The sequence below is a fragment of the Lampetra fluviatilis genome, chromosome 22 (assembly GCF_964198595.1).
Source record: "Lampetra fluviatilis chromosome 22, kcLamFluv1.1, whole genome shotgun sequence".
Classification (NCBI taxonomy): Eukaryota; Metazoa; Chordata; class Hyperoartia; order Petromyzontiformes; family Petromyzontidae; genus Lampetra; species Lampetra fluviatilis.
The window spans coordinates 2597604-2623793 of NC_136296.1; the positions used below are offsets into that span (position 1 = coordinate 2597604).

The following is a 26190-nucleotide window of genomic DNA, read 5'->3' on the forward strand; positions in this document are numbered from 1 at the left end:
ACCTTTGTATGGGAGTGCAAGAACGAATGGTGAGAACTCGAGTATTGTCCACTTTTCCTGGTCACGCGGTATTGTGAGAACCTTGGATGCATGAGTCCCCTTTGTCCCATATACCATTCTGGCCAAATAACAGCATGCCCCTTGCCCATGATTAGATGTTAATATACTTCCCCAAGCTCTAGTCTGTGCCTTGGGCTCAATGTAATCAGTTTTGGGATTTTTACAGAAGTACCTTTTGCCCTGATTAAATATTTCCTTTGTATAAATTTGATATGTTCCTTCATGCCTTGGATTCCTTTTAAATTTGTTTTTAAATCATTGTGCCGTGTTCATTTTTCTACGATTAACCTATATTGTGCATTTCTATTTTCTTAATGACCCTCTCAAATCATTGCACATTTCATTGTGTTGTTCCTTGCGAACCCCAGTTACCTGACCTTTCCTTGCGTTGAACCTCTTACCCAGAATCTGGGTATCTTGACAAGTACGTTGCCCGAGACAAATGCAGACAATACTTTAATTGTATAAATGTTTCTACATTGTATTTATATCCGTGGTGGTAATTTAGCAGTTTAAGTTGGTAATGTATAGAAAGACAAGTTGTGACCAGACGTCATATTTTAATGGTGGTTCTTTGGCGGACTGTGCTCGTGCACCCTTTTCAGACGAAATTCACTTTGAAGACCGCAGTTACAGTCTTCAAGATCCTGGATGGGGTTACCCGCTGCCTGGCTCTCTCCTCCCACTCCCTCCTTCATTGAGCTCCAGTACGGAAATTCCAGCATGGCCCTCTCCAGCACTGAGCTCCAGGACTGAGTTCCAGCACTGAGCTGCAACACTGAGCTGCAACACGAATATTGCCTGTCTCCTCTTTTCCTCACCACTGTTAAGATGCCCCTCACTTTGAAATCTGAGGATTGATTTGCTCTATTTTTTTAATTCCATTTTTGTTTAGCCTACGTTTTTAGTTTCATTTCCATGAATATAAAACACACTTTATATACTAAATACCCTTGATTATATATAGTTTAGTATGAACCCCTTTTTTTACTACACCATCTTTACCCATTTAGTTTATCTACATTCGGCTGAAGACCACTCACCACCAATATATATATAAATCGCTTGGATTAATTATCAGTAGAAATGCAATTATATTCTTCTACAAGCCTTTAAGTCTGGGTCCTCTAGGTAGTATTCCAGAATTAAACGTCTTTAGTTTATTTAAACATCTAAGGGTCCAAGCATATCCAAATGGAAATAGGCACAAACCCAGAATTAATTAACCACATTAATTGTAACAATTTATAATATGCTAATCAATTTACTGATCATATTGTATCAAAAAATCTGAGACCTAAAATTAACTCGCTCAAAATTATATATCGTCTTAACCCAAATTTTGTAGCCACCACTAAAACATGGCTCTCTTTAAAGATCCTGGACCAGAATTTCAATTGATGGATTAAACATCTTCGGAACTTATAGACTCACTCCAGATTGTAAATGTTGTGGCTTGGCTCTCCAACACACCGGTGTGCTGTACTAGTTACGAATTGGCCACGTTCTTTTTATGTGACAACTCTTACTAGTTGGCTGTGTCAGGTGGTGGCGGGTTTTAATGACATTTATATTTTTACGCGATCTACCGGAAAAAAACTATTATGGATGAAATTAATTTAATTGATTGGTCTTCAATCCTTCATTCGAATATACAGCAATCCATTGCCAACCACGGACTTGCTAACCATGGAATCCACGTACACACGGTTTTATTATCTGAATACCAATTTACCAAACTCGGCCTGGAAACGTTGAGTTCATATTCTATGGGTCTTTTGGTAAAGTCACATAGATAGGTTCAAAGAAAATAACAAAAAACTACGACGTTTCGATCGCAATGCAAGCGGTCGTCATCAGGAGGAAAAAAGAGAGGAAAGCTGCTGAGGCAAGACTATTTTAAGGTTTGAAATGGGTGTAGCCCAAGGGTCATAAACGGAGTGGGCGGGGCTATTGATGTTAATGTGAGAAATTAGCATGTTAATGGCAGATCCGAGGACGACCTCCGAAAGATTTCCGTCAAGATTTAAACGTTGACTTTCCACGCCTGCCTCCTCGCCTGCCCACTCATCCGTCATTGATGACCCGGAAGAGGAGGGGGAGGGTGGGCTGAGCCTCTCCTCCTAACCACCCCTTCCCCCATCATATTCATTGTCATCTTCATAATCGTGGTCTTCTACCGTCAACAATAAAGGTATGTAAAGTTAATGTAATATCTATTCGTGTTTTATTATTTTATTGCGCAATGTACTGTATTTCATTCGTGTTTAGTGATGAAACAGGTAACTTAGTTAACCTAGGCCCCCTATACTCTACCAACCGCGGATTTGCCTACCGCAGCCTTTTTCAGAAACCTCTCTCGCGGTTGTCGAGGGATTGCTGCATTAGAAGTCTGCCTCGTCCACTCGCTAAAGGCAATTTCTGGATATTAAATGATAATTATCAATTTGCACCCCCTCATAGAACAATGAGTAAAAATAAGGTTAACCCCCTGGTTCACGTCTGAACTAAACAATCTCCAATAAAGCTACACAGCATGGGCCATATCAAGGATATCAAATCCTCCCGAAGGAACAATAAATGTCGGAATACTTTGTAAATACGTGTACAGAACAAAAAAATACTAAAATCTAAATACTTTAAACAATTAAGACAGCCCCAAAGACAATTCCAACACATTTTGGTCTGCATTAAACTTCCCTCAGAATGCCACGACTCATTCTTCTATTCCTTGTCTATTTATAAATGGCAGTGATATTTCTGGTGAAAATAGTATTGTTGATTCTTTCAACCAAGCGTTTTGTTCAAGCGGCGAATATCTTGGAAACAAGTCATCTCTCTTCTTGGTTCTTTCGGTAAAGTCACGTAGAGGGGAAGTAATAAAATAATAAAAATAAAACATAATAAAATAATTCTCACGACGTTTCGGCCACAACGCAAGCAGCCGTCCTCAGGTGAAGAATGAAACACCACCAAGCTTGGAGCGTATATTTAAGCTGGGTTGGAGGGGGGGAGGTGGGAAGAAGAGCGCCTTGACAAAATAATTTGCATATCAAGAGGAATTTAGCATATGGAAAATGGAGGTGGGCGGGGGGGTTTCAAATTAATATTATGCCCGTGCATTATGCAGGATTAGCAGCATCAAAGGGAGGGGGAAGGGGGGTAGCATTAACAAAGGAAAGGAATGTTAATAGTATGTAGCTGCAGTTACTAAACAACCACGTAAAAACTAAAGTATAAACTACATAAACAACTAAAGTATAAACTACATAGCATCATCAGTATACTTACTATACTCGACAATAAGCTGAGTTACTAACAGTAAGTAATACATTACAATTCTACGTCGTAAAAATTATATAATATGCTTCCATCTAAACTTTATTCTCTTACATCACACGAGTCTACACCGTACTATATACTGCCATAGACAAACCCAACATTAAATTATATACTGTATTGCTATAAACCACCCTATACCTTATACATTTTAATATAACACTGTATTATTCTACCCACCCTAATGTGTATCACACTGCTATATGTTTACTATACAATTACGATACTATATATTACTTTGTACATTGTATTAAGCATATAAATGTTATACTATTTGTTATTATACACTGTGCCATTGACCGTCGTGTCAATGGGTGAGTCGTGGGGGGAAACTTGCAGCGGAGCAAAGAATCCATTTCCTGCGGAGAATACAATGTCAGTGAGTGGAACGCGGTCTGAAAGTCACCGTAAACGTGAACACAATCAGTTAAGATCCGAAATGGTGTATTACGTCCTTCCAATGATTGCTAAGCCAGAATCCATCTTCTCGGTTGAAATTGTCTCTGTGTTTGTATATGTGGATCGCCTCATGAACGAATCTCTCGTGATAGCCAGATGGCTTGCAGAGAACCTCTGTCTTGGAGAAGTCAATGTCATGTGAGCCCACTGAGTTGTAACAGTGATCTGCCACGGCTGAGGTGTTTGTCCTACCGTGTTTCAGGTCTGCTTTATGTTCACGGATGCGGTCCGAGACATGTCGTTTGGTTTCTCCAATGTAACTGCTACCACAGAGGCAGCTTAGTTTGTAGACGCCAGGGTACTCTATGTCTGGAACCACATCTTTTACAGACGGGACCAGTACATAAAATCCGTGATCTGGTCCCGTCTGTAAAAGATGTGGTTCCAGACATACAGTACCCTGGCGTCTACAAACTAAGTTGCCTCTGTGGTAGCAGTTACATTGGAGAAACCAAACGACATGTCTCAGACCGCATCCGTGAACATAAAGCAGACCTGAAACACGGTAGGACAAACACCTCAGCCGTGGCAGATCACTGTTACAACTCAGTGGGCTCACATGACATTGACTTCTCCAAGACAGAGGTTCTCTGCAAGCCATCTGGCTATCACGAGAGATTCGTTCATGAGGCGATCCACATATACAAACACAGAGACAATTTCAACCGAGAAGATGGATTCTGGCTTAGCAATCATTGGAAGGACGTAATAAACCATTTCGGATCTTAACTGATTGTGTTCACGTTTACGGTGACTTTCAGACAGCTTGGTGGTGTTTCATTCTTCACCTGAGGACGGCTGCTTGCGTTGTGGCCGAAACGTCGTGAGAATTATTTTATTATGTTTTATTTTTATTATTTTATTACTTCCCTTCTAAGTGACTTTACCGAAAGAACCAAGAAGATGAATCCCTGCAGTCACGAAAGCTTTAAATCGAAAAGTAATCTCTCATCAACTAATTTCACTCAACCCTAATTATTCCACCCTTTTGTCTTGCTTAAAAACATTTGAACTAAGAGAAGTAAAAACAATTATGACTAAACTTAATCCCTGTAATACTGCTGAACCAAATGTTGTTCAAATATTTAAAAAAATGTGACAATGCTGTTTGAGTCCCCAGTCCACCATTCGTTAAATGTGTCAGTGCATTCCAACTCAATACCCTGTGAGTGGAAATTTACATTTGTCCGTGTTTATATCCAGGGAGGGATTCAAAGAAATCGTCCACTTACCCGCCCATCTCTAATCTCTGTATCGTCTAAAACAGAAAAAACTAGGCTTGAGTACTCACGCCACTGCCAGGGTCCACTGTTACCATGGTCGGCTACGTAAGGTGCGAAATAAGTTTAACATAATATCTAGATTTGAAGTTTTCGTGACATACATACTTTATGAAGAAATTAATTCCCATCTCCATGCCAGCGCCATACATCTACAATAAAACAGTTATCATAGAATTCTAGTGCTGGCACAGAGATGGAGTTCATCTCTTCATAACAGTGGAGTGTGGCCGTGGTCACCAGCTGAACAAAAACCGCCTTAGACAACTGACCCGCAACATAGTGTGATGGAAACTTAACAAAACATCAATCTGGTTTTAGTTCTAAGCATAGCACCATCACTGCATCACTAACAATTTTGACAATATGCTCAGCTGTCTTCGTAAGCTTGGCGAAGGGATTTATTTGGATGGTAAAAAACAATGCGTAAAACTGGGCAATCTTTTCTCTGACTTCGTTCCATTCAGCAAAGGCGTTACATGAGGTTCTATGCTCGGTCCTATTTTGTTCTCAATCTATATAGATAATATAGTCATCTCATAACATGTATGCTAATGACATGATTCTCTATACCTCAGGATCTTCATTAGTTAATGTACAACAAAAATTACAAGATGACTTTACAATCGTATACCAAATATTAATAAGCACTGAAACTCCACCTGAATGCAAAACCCCCAAAAGGTGTGAATTTTCTGGGGCACTTCTCTACTATAGCTCAGAGGCATTGCACGTTGTCCATAACCACCCTCTAAGGTTCAATTGAAATTGTATCCTCATACAAGAATATTGGCATCTGGCTTTCAAACCTCAAAACAATTTGAATAAATAATAAAGATCCAGACTTTGTGAAGAAACAAATCCTGTTTCTCATCTTTACACGGAAACATGTGATTGCTACTACCTTTATGCCTATCGTAGAATATGCTGACATCAAATATAAATCAATCTCTAAAACCATTTTACATTTGCTAAATCCTAGCTTTCATTCTGCCTGACATTTTATTTTACAAACTAATTACTATGATCTTTAGTCCAAGACCGGTCAACTCTGAATTTTAACTTGGAGGGAGATGCAATGGACAAGTTAATATTGATTGCATACACCTTTTATTTATGTGTGTTTGCGCAGAGCCAGGCAGTAGCTTCATCATTTGTAGAATGCAGTGTCCTCAGACCGCCACCATGCTTGGTTCGCAGACAGTCTTCAACAATGTGTCATCGTCTGTCTTGCACCATAGCTACAGTTCACCAAATCTCAAAACTTAGATGCCCCACAACACTAAAGTGCATTGTAACAAGGGAAAAAAATAAATTCACGGTTCTCAGTCATTCCCTGTTAATGCCCCAAATACCTGGAATTCCATCGTTTCAAAATTGTCCATGGTTTCCCTCCCATACAAATCACAATGATGCACTAAGCTGATTTTTTTAAATAACTCAACTTGAAATTGCATTTCATATATATATATCAGTCAGTTTACAATAACCCTATATCTTAATAATTGTTTTTTTACCCTTCTATCTGGCAACAAAACTGACACCTTTTTACAAGGAGTCATGTTTGCATAGACCACAATACCTGCAGTTACACTGTGAGATCTCTTTTACCAGTGGCAAAATATAATGGTAGGTTTTTACCCTTTTAACTGGTACAAAACTGACACCTTTATTCAAGGCATCATGTTTGATGCCTTGAAAAAGAAGCAACTCTGATAAGAGTTGCTTCTTTTTGTTTGCTTTATTGACTACTTGTGTTGTGGTCATTGCAAACATGATGCCTTGAATAAAGGTGTCAGTTTTGTACCAGTTAAAAGGGTAAAAACCTACCATAATACCTGCAGTCATAATGCAAACAAAAAACATAACTCTGATATTATGACTGCAGGTATTGTGGTCTATGCAAACATGACTCCTTGTAAAAAGGTGTCAGTTTTGTTGCCAGATAGAAGGGTAAAAAACAATTATCATATTTTTACTGGCAAATGAGGTTCCAATGGTGTAAACCCTATATCTATTTAATGTTTCTGTAACTTAAATTGGAATTGATTTATGGTCAGTCTAAAAATAATCTACCCAAGCCAACTTGCAGTATGTAAGACAGCGAATTATGTTTGCGCACTTTAGACATTCGTAAAGGCGCCTTACAAATAAATGTTAACTATTATTATAACGTTGATGTCTCGTGCGACAGTTGTTTTTTTCCGATTTCTACTTGCTTAATTTCTGTTATTTATTAAATTTACCTTTGTCATACTGGTGACCCAAGTCACTCTTGCATTGGAACTATCCTTATCTGGAGTTCCCACCTGATTCAAACTAAATCAACTTAAATCGTGGAAACAAACACATGTTGAACATCCCTGATGCACCCATAGGTGCATAGCGAATGCCTCTGGTGCCTGAATACATCTTTACATGGGTATTCTCACTCAGCAAGAGCCAGAACCCCAAAAGGCACAAAACACAATACAAAGCCCGTCCTCTTGATTGCCTTGACCAGATTAACCATGTACACGTAAAATGAAAGATTTCCATTTACCGTTATAGACCACAGGGGCAAGCGCTGTTAGTGAGTGGGTACTATAGCTGGCAAAGCACGCTATGTTTGATTGTCTTCCCAATGTTATTATTCAATATCCTATCAGTTACTCCGAAGTTGACCTAGAAGAAGTATAATAGAGGTTTAGATACTGATGTCAGGTATTGAAACTGGGTAGCCAAGATGTGTGCTAACCACTGCACCACCATGTCCTATTATATACAAACACACACACACAACCCACACATGTAGAACAGACAGTAATGCATACATTTACCCACTATTGTAATCGCAATAACATAGTTTAACGTCTCACTGAAATCCATCACTCACCTTTTTTTAAATACCTCACTGGTTATATATAAAAAGCAGGATACTATTCGGTAGGTACATTCATAATGCGTGTTTCTATTGATATTCATGCTTTGGCAGAAGGAAATACACTCATATTTGGCTTCTGATACAGGTCTGTCATGTACATTGACACACAGTCAGTACTCTAAATTATACTTAAAACATTTAATCCCAAGCCTGTGGTGCATAATCTCTGCCTTTGGTTTCTGATACAGCAAGACTAACTGCAAAGCAGCCACCTGTGATACCTGCGGGTCTACTATAGTATTTCAATGGGCCAGGAAGTGCAAAATTAAATCCTTGTACATGAAAGGGCTTCAACACCCGTCAATTGGCAATGGTAATGACTCAACACTCCAATTTAACTTGGAGCAGTAAGGTGCATTTGACAGTCCACTTGGCTTGGATATTAACTTCTTCCACTATAAAAATGACGAGACAGCGGACCACCTGCCTGTTCTCATGGGCGGGTGTCCTTCACACGCCACCTCCATCCGGGTGTGGGCCCTGAGCACAGATGACTGGCCCATCGAGCCCACCCTGGAGGGAGACAACAGAGCCCCATGCCCGCTGCTTTATCTGCAGCCCCTGGGCTCCATGACCAGCCCGCCAGCCCTGGGGCCTCACTTCTGGGCCCTGCTCAGCCACTTGTCCTGACCAAGCTGGGGCAGCCGAGCCAATCTGTGCCCGACTGTCCCCGATGACAGCCAGCGATGGCTCAGAACAGACCGCCATTCCCGCCATCTCGCTCAACATGGAGCCCGACAGTGTCACTTCAAGCTGCCCTGGCACCATGCCGGCATGGTGCGAGCATGGGGGTGTGGGTGGTGCACATTGTGCAGAGCCTTGGTGGCCTCTCCACTGCCCATGTCCTGCCTTGCTCACCTGTTGCGGAGCCACACACACACCTGGTGGATCATCCAGAGAGTCCGTTTCTCGCAAGGTGCTGGAAATCGTGGGCATTGAGTGTGCCGTTGTCGGGTAAGGGGGAGGGAGGTCTTGCACGGGGTGGCCGGGAGAGTGTGGTAGCATCGTGAGAGCTGCAAGCCCATTGGCCAGCGTGACTGAAGAAGTCGCAGCAGTTGAAGGCGACGTGCACGCCACGGTGCCCACATTCCCTGTGAATGACACCCTCACACGTGCGGTCACCGCTTCATCTGCATCGTCTGTGCCCGGGTCTCCAGAGGGACTGGCAGCGAAGACCGAAAACTTCGTGTCACCTGGTGTAGGTGCCCTGGAAGTGGGCTCCTTTTGAACGTAGCCCTCCGCCCGTAACCTTGCCTGGCGGTGCAGCTCAATGATCGCATCCAACTTGTCCTCAATCACTTGCACCTGCAATGTAACCATAGAAAATGGTCTCTCTTCTTAGCCTGGTGCATTGAATGCAATAGGTGCTGTTTGTAGTCATCTGAAGAATGGTGTGGTGGTGCATGCCTGTGATCCAGAACTTTGCAAGCAAGGGTTGGTAGATCATGTAGATCTGAATGTAACTCCCATAACCACAGGGTTATGGGGTGGCTAGATGTCATTATAGTCAAACAGTTAATGAACCCATCTGTGCAGACCAGGAAATTGAGTGAAATATATATTTTTTTGCTGTTTTTTTTTTACTTGCTTGATCTGATGCAAACAACTATTCAATGTCATGGGACCTCCTTTACCAGTATCAAAATATAATATTTTACCCTTACTGGCAATAAAACAGTTGTGTTGAGATGTTAAAACACCAAACAGGAACCTTTTGCAAGCAATCATGTCTGCATTAACTACTTGTGGTGAACATGCAAAACAAAAAAAATATGCTTTGGTAGTATATGCATTGTCTTTGAAAGTGATTGGTCCACACCAAGACAACTTTCTTTATAGCCTCGTCTCAAAACATGCTCTGGTAGTATATGCATCAAAGACAATGCATATACTATCAGAAAATGTTTTTTTATTCGCATGTCCACAATAATTATATGTGGTTAATGCAGACACGATTTTTTGCAAAAGGTTTCTGTTTGGTGTTTTAACATCTTAATACCTCGTCTTGGTTCTTTCGGTAAAGTCAAGTAGAAGGGAAATAATAAAATAATAAAAATAAAACATTCAATACAATTCTCTCGACGTTTCGGCCACAACGCAAGCAGCCGTCCTCTTTTTTTAAATCGAAATCTTAATACCTGTTTTATTGCCAGAGAGGGTAAAACCTATGCTTATAACTATGCAACGATTACTTAGTGTATTTCCAAAGATTCCACCAGCAGTGGTTTTTATCTGGGACGTTAAGCAATATTGGGTTTAATGAAACAATTCTTTCAGCATGTTTTATGTTTGGGCACGTGGGCTCAGAAATTCATGGAAAAAAATCAATGATACAAAAACCAGGTAACATGCGTGGCGTAAGTTTTCATAGCTCATTTTTATTTAATTAACCACAGAGAATAATTTCTGAGGATGAAAACTAAATTACTTGCCAAACGTCCCAATGCAAGACGCTCATAATAACAAGTTTTTACACTTGATGTTACTTGATGTAACTTCCATGAATGAATGAATTACGTAATTTGAATTACAGGAAAACCTCGCTGAATCAAGGAGGTTATATTCCTGGAAATTGCTGTGTTGGGGAAAAACAACGTTCGACAAATAATAGACCTGATGAGAAATAAAGGGTTGCATTTCTGGGTAAAAAATGATTACTACTTCCCTCTTTGTTTCTAGAATTCTACGCAGTTTCTGCTCTTATTTTTTAAGTTTGTCTTTTTATCTCTCTGGGTTTTTTGTTGTCTCTCTCTGCTGGTCTATCGAGCTTCGTGTTTGTGTCTTTCAAATTTCACACTTAACTTCTAATTTAGCAATTTTTTGGTAAAACGTAATCAACCAGGCTATGCGTTAATTGTGTGTTGACCGACCCTCTGTGTTGCATTGCGTTACATTTCGAAATTTTGCTAGGTTTATTTGATTTAGTGTACTTTCTCTGTCTCCACTCGTTTTATCGTTATTATGTTCTGCTCTCTCTGTGTCTCGGCTGTTGTCCCTCTCCCTCTCTGCCTTTGTCTGTTCCTCATGTTTGTGTCTTGTCTCTCTTAAAAATTTCACACTTAAATTCTAACTTAGCAATCTTTGAAATACGTGATCAACCAGGCTATGCGTTAATTGTGTGTTGACCGACTCTCTGTGTTGCATTACATTACATTTCGATATTTTGTTAGGTTATTAAATTTAGTGTGTCTCTCTCCCTGTATCCTAGTTTTCAAGCTTTCGCACCGCGTCGTGCTTTTCATTGACATGCTAATTTTCTCTAGCCCCTCCCTCTCTCTCCGCCCCTGCCCCCTCTCTCTATTTAAGGCATCGACACAGAGACATGGCTTTCTCTGTGTGCCTATGTTTTATTCTCTCTCTATGTATCTCTGTGATATCTGTCTGCTTATATGTCTGTCTATATGTTTCTGGTTCTGTGCTTTATCTCTCTCTCAAATTTAGCATTCTCAGGAAGAATGTAATCAACCAGGTAGGGTGTTGACTGTTATGTTATCCGACTCTCTGTTGTATTACATTCCATTTCTAAGTATACTAGATTTGTGTTTCTATTTCATTTATACCTGATGATGATTGCTTGTGTTGCAATCGAAACGTCGTATGCTAGTATTTAATTTATTATTTTATCTTTATACGTGACTGAATAATTCAATTCAATGATTCACATTTGAGAAGTTACATGTTGAAAAATATAGATGGTACTATTTTGGGAGTGGGCCAAAAGCATTAAATGTTTCCTTCGCGCTGCTTACAACAAAAAAATCTCGTGGCTTTAAGTTTTCACATTTTTGGAAGGCTCAATTTGGCTGCATGGTGACCTCGTGACACCGTTTTTCCATCAAATTTCCCGCATGTATATAGCCATGTCCACCCAGCAGCAGCAGCTGGAGCAGCACCATCAGGTTGTACATAGTGCATGGCATCAATTTTTGTTATATTGGCCCCATGAAATCCTAGACCGACCCTGCCCACTCCTCAGGTAGCCCCGCATTTTGGCTGTATCTTTTATTGAGCTTGGGACACCAGAACATTTAAACTGGTACAAGATCCCAATTTTCTCAAAAGCTTCACAACACTGGGGCAACCTTTTTGAGGCTCGGAATGTCTTGGCCAAACCAGGACATTCGGCAGCTTTAAAATGGCTGACACTGTTGTCATTAAAAAGTGCAATGGATAATTGATTAATGGACTCGTTAGAAATGTTAATCGATAACAAGGTTCACCTCTCGCCCCGCACCTGCTTCTCGACACGTGCCACGCGGCCCAGGAGACTGATGTCGTCAGGCGGCTCCCCTCCATCCAGGCTGGACCCCTTCTCCTTCCACGGCCGCTTCTCCCCTTGGCTCTGCCCACGCATGCCCACAATCTGCTCCACCCTTGAGTACATGAGAGGCGGACAGCTCCCGATTAGTTCTCGGAGCGGTACGCGCCGACGCATACTGTCAAAGCATCCATTTGAGGCGGCTACTCTTGTCGTTAGCCACTTCTGGAAACTGAATATATGTATCAGTATTTGCTTTAGCTTGAATATTTATTTTAATCAAATTTGCCTATTCACCCTCGTCAGCCGTTTTTCGACTGAGGGCTGGATGAAGGCCGTTTGAGGCAGAGAATCTGGTTGTTTGAAGCTGCAATCTCTTTCCATCCCACCAATGATATATTTTATCATCCAGAGTTCATCACTTTATCTCCTCATCTGTAATTCTTTCATGCATGTGCCCCCTTGATTATTTTGGATCTACTTTGTTTTTGTTCACCGTGATACTTTCTGCAAACATGCCTTGTACAAATGTATTAACTGTGTACTCCACCTGTCCCTAACACACTGCCTGTTATGCGCCACTCAGCATTGTCATCAGCCATGGTCAAAATACCGCTAGTTGAAGGCCTCTCCAAGCTACTGCCACCTCTCACAATCCTACAATGTAGTAATCCACTCGGCCCCTCACATCGGGCCGATTTGGATCACTCCATTCGGTGGACGACCTCGTGGATGCTTTCCATTCCTTGGCTGCCACAGTGCCTTACTATCAGCCTCACTGTAGGCACAGCTCCTGGGACCATATTTCATGCCTCAGTCCTGTGATACGGTTACATTCTGATGTTTTCCAATCCCAGTTTTCTATACCGTACTCTGTTCATTAAGGGTGTTAACGATTAATTGATTCATTCCTGTTCTTAAGCTTGTGTGACACTTGCATCAGATCGTGCGCGTATTGTGTTTCCGCGGATATTTGTGGTATCTAATGGCCCCTCGTGACCCCTACAGCCACAGTAGGCTCTTTTATTCACCATGTAAAAACACATGTAATGGCATGTGCATGGTTATGGCCCTTTTGTCATTTCACTGCAAAAACGAACACCTCCCCATTCCAAAGGATTCATGGGGGTAATGTGACCATACCTCACCTTACTGGGTCAGTGTAGATTAGTGAAGGCATGAGGGAACTTAAATGTTGGGATCATTAAACTACAGTGTAGAGTATATGCATTATGCTGTGCTACCCTCTGCTGACACTGGAGTAGAATACATTGTCTCAATTCATTGATTGTATTTGGGCTGGTGGAGGTGAAGCACTGGACACCTGTGGTTCATTGTCGTTTCTTAATGGACTTGTGAGGGCCTCGACAGGCACTCCCATGCAAGCTGGCTCAACGGTGATCACGCTTACGCACTCACTGGGCAGTTCACATACCGAGTAAAGAACGAATTTTTTCGATTTAAAGCTTTCGTGACTGCAGGGATTCATCTTCTTGGTTCTTTCGGTAAAGTCACGTAGAAGGGAAGTAATAAAATAATAAAAATAAAACATAATAAAACAATTCTCACGACGTTTCGGCCACAACGCAAGCAGCCGTCCTCAGGCGAAGAATGAGAACATTATCAAGCTAGGAGCTTATATAGGTGTAGCGAGGAGGAGCGCCTTAACAAAAGAATGTGCATATGAAGAGGAATTTAGCATACCAATGGACAATGCGTAGGGGGTGGGCGGAGGGGTTTCAAAGTCCCATTATGCCCATGCATTATGCAGGATCAACAGCACCACGGGGGGGCGCAAGGAACAGCGTTAATAAAGGAAAGGAATGTTAGTGATATGTAGCTGCATTTACCAAACAACCACGTAGAAAACCGAAGTGAAAACTACATAAAAAAACTAAAATATAAACTGATACTTACTATACTCTACAATAAGCTGAGTTACTAACAACAAATAATAAAATTACAATTCTACGTCGTAAGAAGTATATAATATACTTCCATCTAAACTTTATTCTCTTAGCATATACAGTACTATATACTGCCATAGATAAACCCAACATTAAATTATATACTGTATTGCTGTAAACCACCCTATACTTTATACATTTTAATATAACACTATGTATTATTCAACTCACCCTAATGTGTATCGAAATGGTTTATTACGTCCTTCCAATGATTGCTAAGCCTGAATCCATCTTCTCGGTTAAAATTGTCTCTGTGTTTGTATATGTGGATCGCCTCATGAACGAATCTCTCATGATAGCCAGATGGCTTGCAGAGAACCTCCGTCTTGGAGAAGTCAATGTCATGTGAGCCCACTGAGTTGTAACAGTGGTCTGCCACGGCTGAGGTGTTTGTCCTACCGTGTTTTAGATCAGCTTTATGTTCACGGATGCGGTCTGAGACGTGTCGTTTGGTTTCCCCAATGTAACTGCTACCACAGAGGCAACTTAGTTTGTAGACGCCAGGGTACTGTATGTCTGGAATCACATCTTTTACAGATGGTACCAGATCACGGATTTTATGTACTGTGTTGAATCGGACCTGGATCTTGTGTTTAATCAGGATTTTGGAGATCTTTTTTGTGACCCCAGCAATGTAGGGTAAGGTGATGGTCTTGAAAGGCTCCTCAACAGGATCTTTCTTGATGGTTGGAGTGATGGCTTTGCGGATTGTGTAGTCGGAGTAACCATTAGCCTTAAGAGCTTGGCGTACGTGTTTGAGTTCACTGGAAATGTGTTCATGGTCGGAGATGCATTGGGCTCTATGATATAGAGTCTTGATGAGGGAATTCTTCTGGGATGGATGGTGGTGGGAATCCGGTTTTAGATAAGCATCCGTGTGGGTGGCTTTCCTGTAGACAGAGTGGCTCATTGAACCATCAGGTCTCCTTTTGATTAGGACATCCAAAAAGGGTAGCTTGCCATCATTTTCGACTTCCATGGTGAATCTGATGGCTGGGTGTATGGAATTGATGTGGTCGAGAAATTGGTCTAGAGCAGGCCGGCCATGTGGCCAGATGACAAAAGTGTCGTCTACGTACCTCTTCCATAAGGTCGGGCGTAGAGTGGCAGTCTGGATGGCGTCCGTCTCAAATTTTTCCATGAAGATGTTGGCTACAACCGGAGATAGGGGGGAGCCCATTGGGGTGCCCTCAATTTGCTTGTAGAAGGTTCCATTCCAGGTGAAGTATGTATTGGTTAAGCAGTGTCTCACCAGGGGGGGTACCCCAGCATTTAATCCTTGATGAACCAAGTCTTCAATGATTGCGATGGTGTCAGGCACAGGCACCTTGGTGAACAAGGAAACCACATCAAAACTGACAAGCAGGTCCTCTGGGGACAGGGCAATCCCCTTGATTGTCGATACCAGGTCAGTAGAGTTTAGTACTGCAGAGGTGGTTTTTCCAGTGAAAGGCCGTAGGATTTCGGACAAAAAACGAGCCAGTTTGTAAGTGGGGGAGTTGATAGTAGAGACAATGGGACGAAGAGGTGTATCTTCTTTATGTATCTTTGGCAAGCCGTACAATCTTGGTGGCCTGGCTGCAGAAGGTTTCAACGAGAACTGTTTGGTCTGATCAATTAATGCGGTTGAAGCAGAAATGATGTTGTTGGTTTTGGAGACGAGGCTGTTGGTGGGGTCTCTTTTTATTTTTGTGTAGCTGCCATCGTTGAGTAGTTCTTGAATTTTGTTGTTGTATTCTATTTTGTCCATGATGACAGTGGCATTGCCTTTGTCGGCTGAGAGGATGACAATGTCATCCCTCTTTTTTAATTGAGCTAATTCAAAACGCTCATCTTTGCTGATGTTGCTAGCTGGCATCTTAGCGTTTTTGAGGGTTACAGAGATTTCAGATCTTGCTACGTCTGCAGCGATGTGACTCAAGCCCTTGAGAGCTACATCTACTCGAGCAATTATATCATTAACTGGTATGTGTCTAGGTGTGACTGCAAAGTTTAGTCCTTTAGCTAAGACGGATTTCAAACCTTCAGAAATAGGACTGTTACTGCGATTAATTACGACTTTGTTAACATCTAGCTTTTCAATGTGTGGGTCCGGTTTCTTGTTTGAGAGGCGGTTGAATTTGGAAATCAAGTTGTCCTTACATTTAGTCGACATAGCGGCAGCTGAAGAGGCAGTCATTTTTTCCACGTGTTCCCAATCCGATGTGGACATTGTTGCACTCAAAGATAAGTGTGATTTGTAGAGTGTCTTGTCTAACTGATCTAGTTCGGTGCGCGTAAGTCTGATTTTCTCTGAGATAAGAGCTAAGCTAGTTCTAGACAGAATTCGTTTCGCATTAGAAGAAGTTACAGCAGCAGATGTTAGTGTAAATGCGTTTGGTATTACCTTAGAGTCGCGGCATCTCTTCAGAAAGGTGAGAGACTCGATTAGCTGAGCCTTCTTATCCCGGAGCTTGTTGAAGGATCTCAAAGTTATGTGGAAACCCTCCCCGTAGAGGCGGTTAAATTTCGATTTAAAGCTTTCGTGACTGCAGGGATTCATCTTCTTGGTTCTTTCGGTAAAGTCACGTAGAAGGGAAGTAATAAAATAATAAAAATAAAACATAATAAAACAATTCTCACGACGTTTCGGCCACAACGCAAGCAGCCGTCCTCAGGCGAAGAATGAGAACATTATCAAGCTAGGAGCTTATATAGGTGTAGCGAGGAGGAGCGCCTTAACAAAAGAATGTGCATATGAAGAGGAATTTAGCATACCAATGGACAATGCGTAGGGGGTGGGCGGAGGGGTTTCAAAGTCCCATTATGCCCATGCATTATGCAGGATCAACAGCACCACGGGGGGGCGCAAGGAACAGCGTTAATAAAGGAAAGGAATGTTAGTGATATGTAGCTGCATTTACCAAACAACCACGTAGAAAACCGAAGTGAAAACTACATAAAAAAAAACTAAAATATAAACTGATACTTACTATACTCTACAATAAGCTGAGTTACTAACAACAAATAATAAAACCTCAGCCGTGGCAGACCACTGTTACAACTCAGTGGGCTCACATGACATTGACTTCTCCAAGACGGAGGTTCTCTGCAAGCCATCTGGCTATCATGAGAGATTCGTTCATGAGGCGATCCACATATACAAACACAGAGACAATTTTAACCGAGAAGATGGATTCAGGCTTAGCAATCATTGGAAGGACGTAATAAACCATTTCGATACACATTAGGGTGAGTTGAATAATACATAGTGTTATATTAAAATGTATAAAGTATAGGGTGGTTTACAGCAATACAGTATATAATTTAATGTTGGGTTTATCTATGGCAGTATATAGTACTGTATATGCTAAGAGAATAAAGTTTAGATGGAAGTATATTATATACTTCTTACGACGTAGAATTGTAATTTTATTATTTGTTGTTAGTAACTCAGCTTATTGTAGAGTATAGTAAGTATCAGTTTATATTTTAGTTTTTTTTATGTAGTTTTCACTTCGGTTTTCTACGTGGTTGTTTGGTAAATGCAGCTACATATCACTAACATTCCTTTCCTTTATTAACGCTGTTCCTTGCGCCCCCCCGTGGTGCTGTTGATCCTGCATAATGCATGGGCATAATGGGACTTTGAAACCCCTCCGCCCACCCCCTACGCATTGTCCATTGGTATGCTAAATTCCTCTTCATATGCACATTCTTTTGTTAAGGCGCTCCTCCTCGCTACACCTATATAAGCTCCTAGCTTGATAATGTTCTCATTCTTCGCCTGAGGACGGCTGCTTGCGTTGTGGCCGAAACGTCATGAGAATTGTTTTATTATGTTTTATTTTTATTATTTTATTACTTCCCTTCTACGTGACTTTACCGAAAGAACCAAGAAGATGAATCCCTGCAGTCACGAAAGCTTTAAATCGAAATTTAACCGCCTCTACGGGGAGGGTTTCCACATAACTTTGAGATCCTTCAACAAGCTCCGGGATAAGAAGGCTCAGCTAATCGAGTCTCTCACCTTTCTGAAGAGATGCCGCGACTCTAAGGTAATACCAAACGCATTTACACTAACATCTGCTGCTGTAACTTCTTCTAATGCGAAACGAATTCTGTCTAGAACTAGCTTAGCTCTTATCTCAGAGAAAATCAGACTTACGCGCACCGAACTAGATCAGTTAGACAAGACACTCTACAAATCACACTTATCTTTGAGTGCAACAATGTCCACATCGGATTGGGAACACGTGGAAAAAATGACTGCCTCTTCAGCTGCCGCTATGTCGACTAAATGTAAGGACAACTTGATTTCCAAATTCAACCGCCTCTCAAACAAGAAACCGGACCCACACATTGAAAAGCTAGATGTTAACAAAGTCGTAATTAATCGCAGTAACAGTCCTATTTCTGAAGGTTTGAAATCCGTCTTAGCTAAAGGACTAAACTTTGCAGTCACACCTAGACACATACCAGTTAATGATATAATTGCTCGAGTAGATGTAGCTCTCAAGGGCTTGAGTCACATCGCTGCAGACGTAGCAAGATCTGAAATCTCTGTAACCCTCAAAAACGCTAAGATGCCAGCTAGCAACATCAGCAAAGATGAGCGTTTTGAATTAGCTCAATTAAAAAAGAGGGATGACATTGTCATCCTCTCAGCCGACAAAGGCAATGCCACTGTCATCATGGACAAAATAGAATACAACAACAAAATTCAAGAACTACTCAACGATGGCAGCTACACAAAAATAAAAAGAGACCCCACCAACAGCCTCGTCTCCAAAACCAACAACATCATTTCTGCTTCAACCGCATTAATTGATCAGACCAAACAGTTCTCGTTGAAACCTTCTGCAGCCAGGCCACCAAGATTGTACGGCTTGCCAAAGATACATAAAGAAGATACACCTCTTCGTCCCATTGTCTCTACTATCAACTCCCCCACTTACAAACTGGCTCGTTTTTTGTCCGAAATCCTACGGCCTTTCACTGGAAAAACCACCTCTGCAGTACTAAACTCTACTGACCTGGTATCGACAATCAAGGGGATTGCCCTGTCCCCAGAGGACCTGCTTGTCAGTTTTGATGTGGTTTCCTTGTTCACCAAGGTGCCTGTGCCTGACACCATCGCAATCATTGAAGACTTGGTTCATCAAGGATTAAATGCTGGGGTACCCCCCCTGGTGAGACACTGCTTAACCAATACATACTTCACCTGGAATGGAACCTTCTACAAGCAAATTGAGGGCACCCCAATGGGCTCCCCCCTATCTCCGGTTGTAGCCAACATCTTCATGGAAAAATTTGAGACGGACGCCATCCAGACTGCCACTCTACGCCCGACCTTATGGAAGAGGTACGTAGACGACACTTTTGTCATCTGGCCACATGGCCGGCCTGCTCTAGACCAATTTCTCGACCACATCAATTCCATACACCCAGCCATCAGATTCACCATGGAAGTCGAAAATGATGGCAAGCTACCCTTTTTGGATGTCCTAATCAAAAGGAGACCTGATGGTTCAATGAGCCACTCTGTCTACAGGAAAGCCACCCACACGGATGCTTATCTAAAACCGGATTCCCACCACCATCCATCCCAGAAGAATTCCCTCATCAAGACTCTATATCATAGAGCCCAATGCATCTCCGACCATGAACACATTTCCAGTGAACTCAAACACGTACGCCAAGCTCTTAAGGCTAATGGTTACTCCGACTACACAATCCGCAAAGCCATCACTCCAACCATCAAGAAAGATCCTGTTGAGGAGCCTTTCAAGACCATCACCTTACCCTACATTGCTGGGGTCACAAAAAAGATCTCCAAAATCCTGATTAAACACAAGATCCAGGTCCGATTCAACACAGTACATAAAATCCGTGATCTGGTACCATCTGTAAAAGATGTGATTCCAGACATACAGTACCCTGGCGTCTACAAACTAAGTTGCCTCTGTGGTAGCAGTTACATTGGGGAAACCAAACGACACGTCTCAGACCGCATCCGTGAACATAAAGCTGATCTAAAACACGGTAGGACAAACACCTCAGCCGTGGCAGACCACTGTTACAACTCAGTGGGCTCACATGACATTGACTTCTCCAAGACGGAGGTTCTCTGCAAGCCATCTGGCTATCATGAGAGATTCGTTCATGAGGCGATCCACATATACAAACACAGAGACAATTTTAACCGAGAAGATGGATTCAGGCTTAGCAATCATTGGAAGGACGTAATAAACCATTTCGATACACATTAGGGTGAGTTGAATAATACATAGTGTTATATTAAAATGTATAAAGTATAGGGTGGTTTACAGCAATACAGTATATAATTTAATGTTGGGTTTATCTATGGCAGTATATAGTACTGTATATGCTAAGAGAATAAAGTTTAGATGGAAGTATATTATATACTTCTTACGACGTAGAATTGTAATTTTATTATTTGTTGTTAGTAACTCAGCTTATTGTAGAGTATAGTAAGTATCAGTTTATATTTTAGTTTTTTTTATGTAGTTTTCACTTCGGTTTTCTACGTGGTTGTTTGGTAAATGCAGCTACATATCACTAACATTCCTTTCCTTTATTAACGCTGTTCCTTGCGCCCCCCCGTGGTGCTGTTGATCCTGCATAATGCATGGGCATAATGGGACTTTGAAACCCCTCCGCCCACCCCCTACGCATTGTCCATTGGTATGCTAAATTCCTCTTCATATGCACATTCTTTTGTTAAGGCGCTCCTCCTCGCTACACCTATATAAGCTCCTAGCTTGATAATGTTCTCATTCTTCGCCTGAGGACGGCTGCTTGCGTTGTGGCCGAAACGTCGTGAGAATTGTTTTATTATGTTTTATTTTTATTATTTTATTACTTCCCTTCTACGTGACTTTACCGAAAGAACCAAGAAGATGAATCCCTGCAGTCACGAAAGCTTTAAATCGAAATTTAACCGCCTCTACGGGGAGGGTTTCCACATAACTTTGAGATCCTTCAACAAGCTCCGGGATAAGAAGGCTCAGCTAATCGAGTCTCTCACCTTTCTGAAGAGATGCCGCGACTCTAAGGTAATACCAAACGCATTTACACTAACATCTGCTGCTGTAACTTCTTCTAATGCGAAACGAATTCTGTCTAGAACTAGCTTAGCTCTTATCTCAGAGAAAATCAGACTTACGCGCACCGAACTAGATCAGTTAGACAAGACACTCTACAAATCACACTTATCTTTGAGTGCAACAATGTCCACATCGGATTGGGAACACGTGGAAAAAATGACTGCCTCTTCAGCTGCCGCTATGTCGACTAAATGTAAGGACAACTTGATTTCCAAATTCAACCGCCTCTCAAACAAGAAACCGGACCCACACATTGAAAAGCTAGATGTTAACAAAGTCGTAATTAATCGCAGTAACAGTCCTATTTCTGAAGGTTTGAAATCCGTCTTAGCTAAAGGACTAAACTTTGCAGTCACACCTAGACACATACCAGTTAATGATATAATTGCTCGAGTAGATGTAGCTCTCAAGGGCTTGAGTCACATCGCTGCAGACGTAGCAAGATCTGAAATCTCTGTAACCCTCAAAAACGCTAAGATGCCAGCTAGCAACATCAGCAAAGATGAGCGTTTTGAATTAGCTCAATTAAAAAAGAGGGATGACATTGTCATCCTCTCAGCCGACAAAGGCAATGCCACTGTCATCATGGACAAAATAGAATACAACAACAAAATTCAAGAACTACTCAACGATGGCAGCTACACAAAAATAAAAAGAGACCCCACCAACAGCCTCGTCTCCAAAACCAACAACATCATTTCTGCTTCAACCGCATTAATTGATCAGACCAAACAGTTCTCGTTGAAACCTTCTGCAGCCAGGCCACCAAGATTGTACGGCTTGCCAAAGATACATAAAGAAGATACACCTCTTCGTCCCATTGTCTCTACTATCAACTCCCCCACTTACAAACTGGCTCGTTTTTTGTCCGAAATCCTACGGCCTTTCACTGGAAAAACCACCTCTGCAGTACTAAACTCTACTGACCTGGTATCGACAATCAAGGGGATTGCCCTGTCCCCAGAGGACCTGCTTGTCAGTTTTGATGTGGTTTCCTTGTTCACCAAGGTGCCTGTGCCTGACACCATCGCAATCATTGAAGACTTGGTTCATCAAGGATTAAATGCTGGGGTACCCCCCCTGGTGAGACACTGCTTAACCAATACATACTTCACCTGGAATGGAACCTTCTACAAGCAAATTGAGGGCACCCCAATGGGCTCCCCCCTATCTCCGGTTGTAGCCAACATCTTCATGGAAAAATTTGAGACGGACGCCATCCAGACTGCCACTCTACGCCCGACCTTATGGAAGAGGTACGTAGACGACACTTTTGTCATCTGGCCACATGGCCGGCCTGCTCTAGACCAATTTCTCGACCACATCAATTCCATACACCCAGCCATCAGATTCACCATGGAAGTCGAAAATGATGGCAAGCTACCCTTTTTGGATGTCCTAATCAAAAGGAGACCTGATGGTTCAATGAGCCACTCTGTCTACAGGAAAGCCACCCACACGGATGCTTATCTAAAACCGGATTCCCACCACCATCCATCCCAGAAGAATTCCCTCATCAAGACTCTATATCATAGAGCCCAATGCATCTCCGACCATGAACACATTTCCAGTGAACTCAAACACGTACGCCAAGCTCTTAAGGCTAATGGTTACTCCGACTACACAATCCGCAAAGCCATCACTCCAACCATCAAGAAAGATCCTGTTGAGGAGCCTTTCAAGACCATCACCTTACCCTACATTGCTGGGGTCACAAAAAAGATCTCCAAAATCCTGATTAAACACAAGATCCAGGTCCGATTCAACACAGTACATAAAATCCGTGATCTGGTACCATCTGTAAAAGATGTGATTCCAGACATACAGTACCCTGGCGTCTACAAACTAAGTTGCCTCTGTGGTAGCAGTTACATTGGGGAAACCAAACGACACGTCTCAGACCGCATCCGTGAACATAAAGCTGATCTAAAACACGGTAGGACAAACACCTCAGCCGTGGCAGACCACTGTTACAACTCAGTGGGCTCACATGACATTGACTTCTCCAAGACGGAGGTTCTCTGCAAGCCATCTGGCTATCATGAGAGATTCGTTCATGAGGCGATCCACATATACAAACACAGAGACAATTTTAACCGAGAAGATGGATTCAGGCTTAGCAATCATTGGAAGGACGTAATAAACCATTTCGATACACATTAGGGTGAGTTGAATAATACATAGTGTTATATTAAAATGTATAAAGTATAGGGTGGTTTACAGCAATACAGTATATAATTTAATGTTGGGTTTATCTATGGCAGTATATAGTACTGTATATGCTAAGAGAATAAAGTTTAGATGGAAGTATATTATATACTTCTTACGACGTAGAATTGTAATTTTATTATTTGTTGTTAGTAACTCAGCTTATTGTAGAGTATAGTAAGTATCAGTTTATATTTTAGTTTTTTTTTATGTAGTTTTCACTTCGGTTTTCTACGTGGTTGTTTGGTAAATGCAGCTACATATCACTAACATTCCTTTCCTTTATTAACGCTGTTCCTTGCGCCCCCCCGTGGTGCTGTTGATCCTGCATAATGCATGGGCATAATGGGACTTTGAAACCCCTCCGCCCACCCCCTACGCATTGTCCATTGGTATGCTAAATTCCTCTTCATATGCACATTCTTTTGTTAAGGCGCTCCTCCTCGCTACACCTATATAAGCTCCTAGCTTGATAATGTTCTCATTCTTCGCCTGAGGACGGCTGCTTGCGTTGTGGCCGAAACGTCGTGAGAATTGTTTTATTATGTTTTATTTTTATTATTTTATTACTTCCCTTCTACGTGACTTTACCGAAAGAACCAAGAAGAAGAGTAAAGAACGGTCTGTTGAAGCCACTCTTCACTGCATTTACACTCATCAATGAAGCTATACTTCCCCCCACACTATGGAAGTTGGGGGTGTCTTACTGGAAAATGGTCCCTGGTGATTGTTTGTTGGATTACAGACAGGATTCTACTCAACCGCGGGCGACTGAACCGGTACCGAGTCTACTGTTTTTTGTGTAACTGTGTATTCGAAGGTGATAAACGAAAGACTCATAAAGACCGCGATTTTTTGTCGAAAAATGTGCGTAGCGTCTCTCGGCGATATATTAAAATTATTGGGAGTGTCTGATCACCCACGAAATCCTCACAGTGGCTATGTCCCCGACTCTCCCTGCTCCTCCTGTTCCTCCCAGACCAGCGCTGTTTGTATGGGGAGGGCGGTGGCGAACCTTCCCTGCAGGCTCTTGATGCGGCTGAGCATGTCAAGGTGTCCGGCCGAGTACTGCTCGATGACGTCCTTCACGTCATATGGTCGCAGCGTCTCCTTAAACTTCTTCTTGGCGACAAGAAAGTGCATTGCTCTGATGGAGGGGGGGGGATTAGCGGCAAGGAGGAAAGGGTCGTCTTGTGTCACACTCCCACCACACACACGGACACACACACACTGGCCAAGAAGGTTCACTATTGTGCTATATAGCTTTACAATGTGTTTTCTGGTTTTACTGCGTGTTTTTACAGCACGATATATCCGATGTTGAGGGAGGCAGTGAGCTGTTCAATTCAGTTCCTGAATAAGATCCTAGAAGCAAAATGTCAGACATGCCGAACAATACATGGTACAACCCAAGAACACATCAGAGAGCTATACACACCAAATCTTCATTGAATCATAGTGTATACAGAAAACTATAAATTAGTAAAACTGAGCTGAGGAACTATATTGCATGATTTTTGGGACCACAGTGTCTGTGCATCAAATGGCAAGTTAAGTCATCTTCCAACATGACAATGCCAGACCACAAACGATCCTAAGAACATCAGAGGCCAATTGTACAGTTTGGCTGGACTGTGCGGCCCCATTCATCATATAGACCAAATCTAGCACCCTTACATTTTCATCTGTTCAGGCCTGTGAAGGATGGCCCACATGAGCAACATATTGAAAACTGCACTGCGGTACGGGATTATGCTTGCAAATGGTCACGGGATACGGATGAATCGTTTCACCATAATGAGGGATTCTTGCTTCGATTCCACGTTGGCCTACATGCAGAAAAAATAAAAATAAAAGCTAAACAACAATTATGATAGTAGTAGGGTTTTACCCTTTTAAACTGGTACAAAACTGACACCTTTATTCAAGGCATCATGTTTGCAATAACCACAACACAAGTAGTCAAAAAAGCAAACAAAAAGAAGCAACTCTGATAATGATAATAATATGCACTGTCCTTGAAGTTGATTGGTCCACACCCGAGACGGCTTTCTTTAGAGCCTAGTCCCCATTGGTGTTGGACCAGATGACACAAGAAGGCGTACAACTCAAACACAGTGCAATATCAGAGTATTGAGAGCTCGGGGTAAGCATTTACTCTATGAGATCTCTTTTACCAGTGGCAAAATATAGTAGTAGGTTTTTACCCTGTTAAACTGGTACAAAACTGACACCTTTATTCAAGGCATCATGTTTGCAATAACCACAACACAAGTAGTCAAAAAAGCAAACAAAAAGAAGCAACTCTGATAATGATAATAATATGCACTGTCCTTGAAGTTGATTGGTCCACACACGAGATGGCTTTCTTTAGAGCCTAGTCCCCATTGGTGTTGGACCAGATGACACCAGAAGGCGTACAACTCAAACACAGTGCAATATCAGAGTATTGAGAGCTCGGGTTAAGCATTTACTCTATGAGATCTCTTTTATCAGTGGCAAAATATAGTAGTAGGTTTTTACCCTTTTAAACTGGTACAAAACTGACACCTTTATTCAAGGCATCATGTTTGCAATAACCAGAACA

At 41.8% G+C, this 26190-nt stretch overlaps 1 protein-coding gene across 1 annotated transcript in view; it reads right to left on the reverse strand.

The window, feature by feature from the left end:
- Positions 1-8209: 8209 nt before the first annotated feature.
- LOC144938423 (potassium voltage-gated channel subfamily KQT member 4-like) overlaps positions 8210-26190 on the reverse strand; it is a 94923-nt gene continuing 76942 nt past the window's right edge. Inside the window, exons 11-13 of the mRNA XM_078866204.1 lie at positions 24619-24750; positions 12296-12434; positions 8210-9366 (exon numbers count right to left, since the gene is read on the reverse strand). Coding sequence (XP_078722330.1) covers positions 8512-9366; positions 12296-12434; positions 24619-24750 — 1126 coding nt within the window. The 3' untranslated portion in view covers positions 8210-8511. The remainder of the gene's footprint in view (positions 9367-12295; positions 12435-24618; positions 24751-26190) is intronic.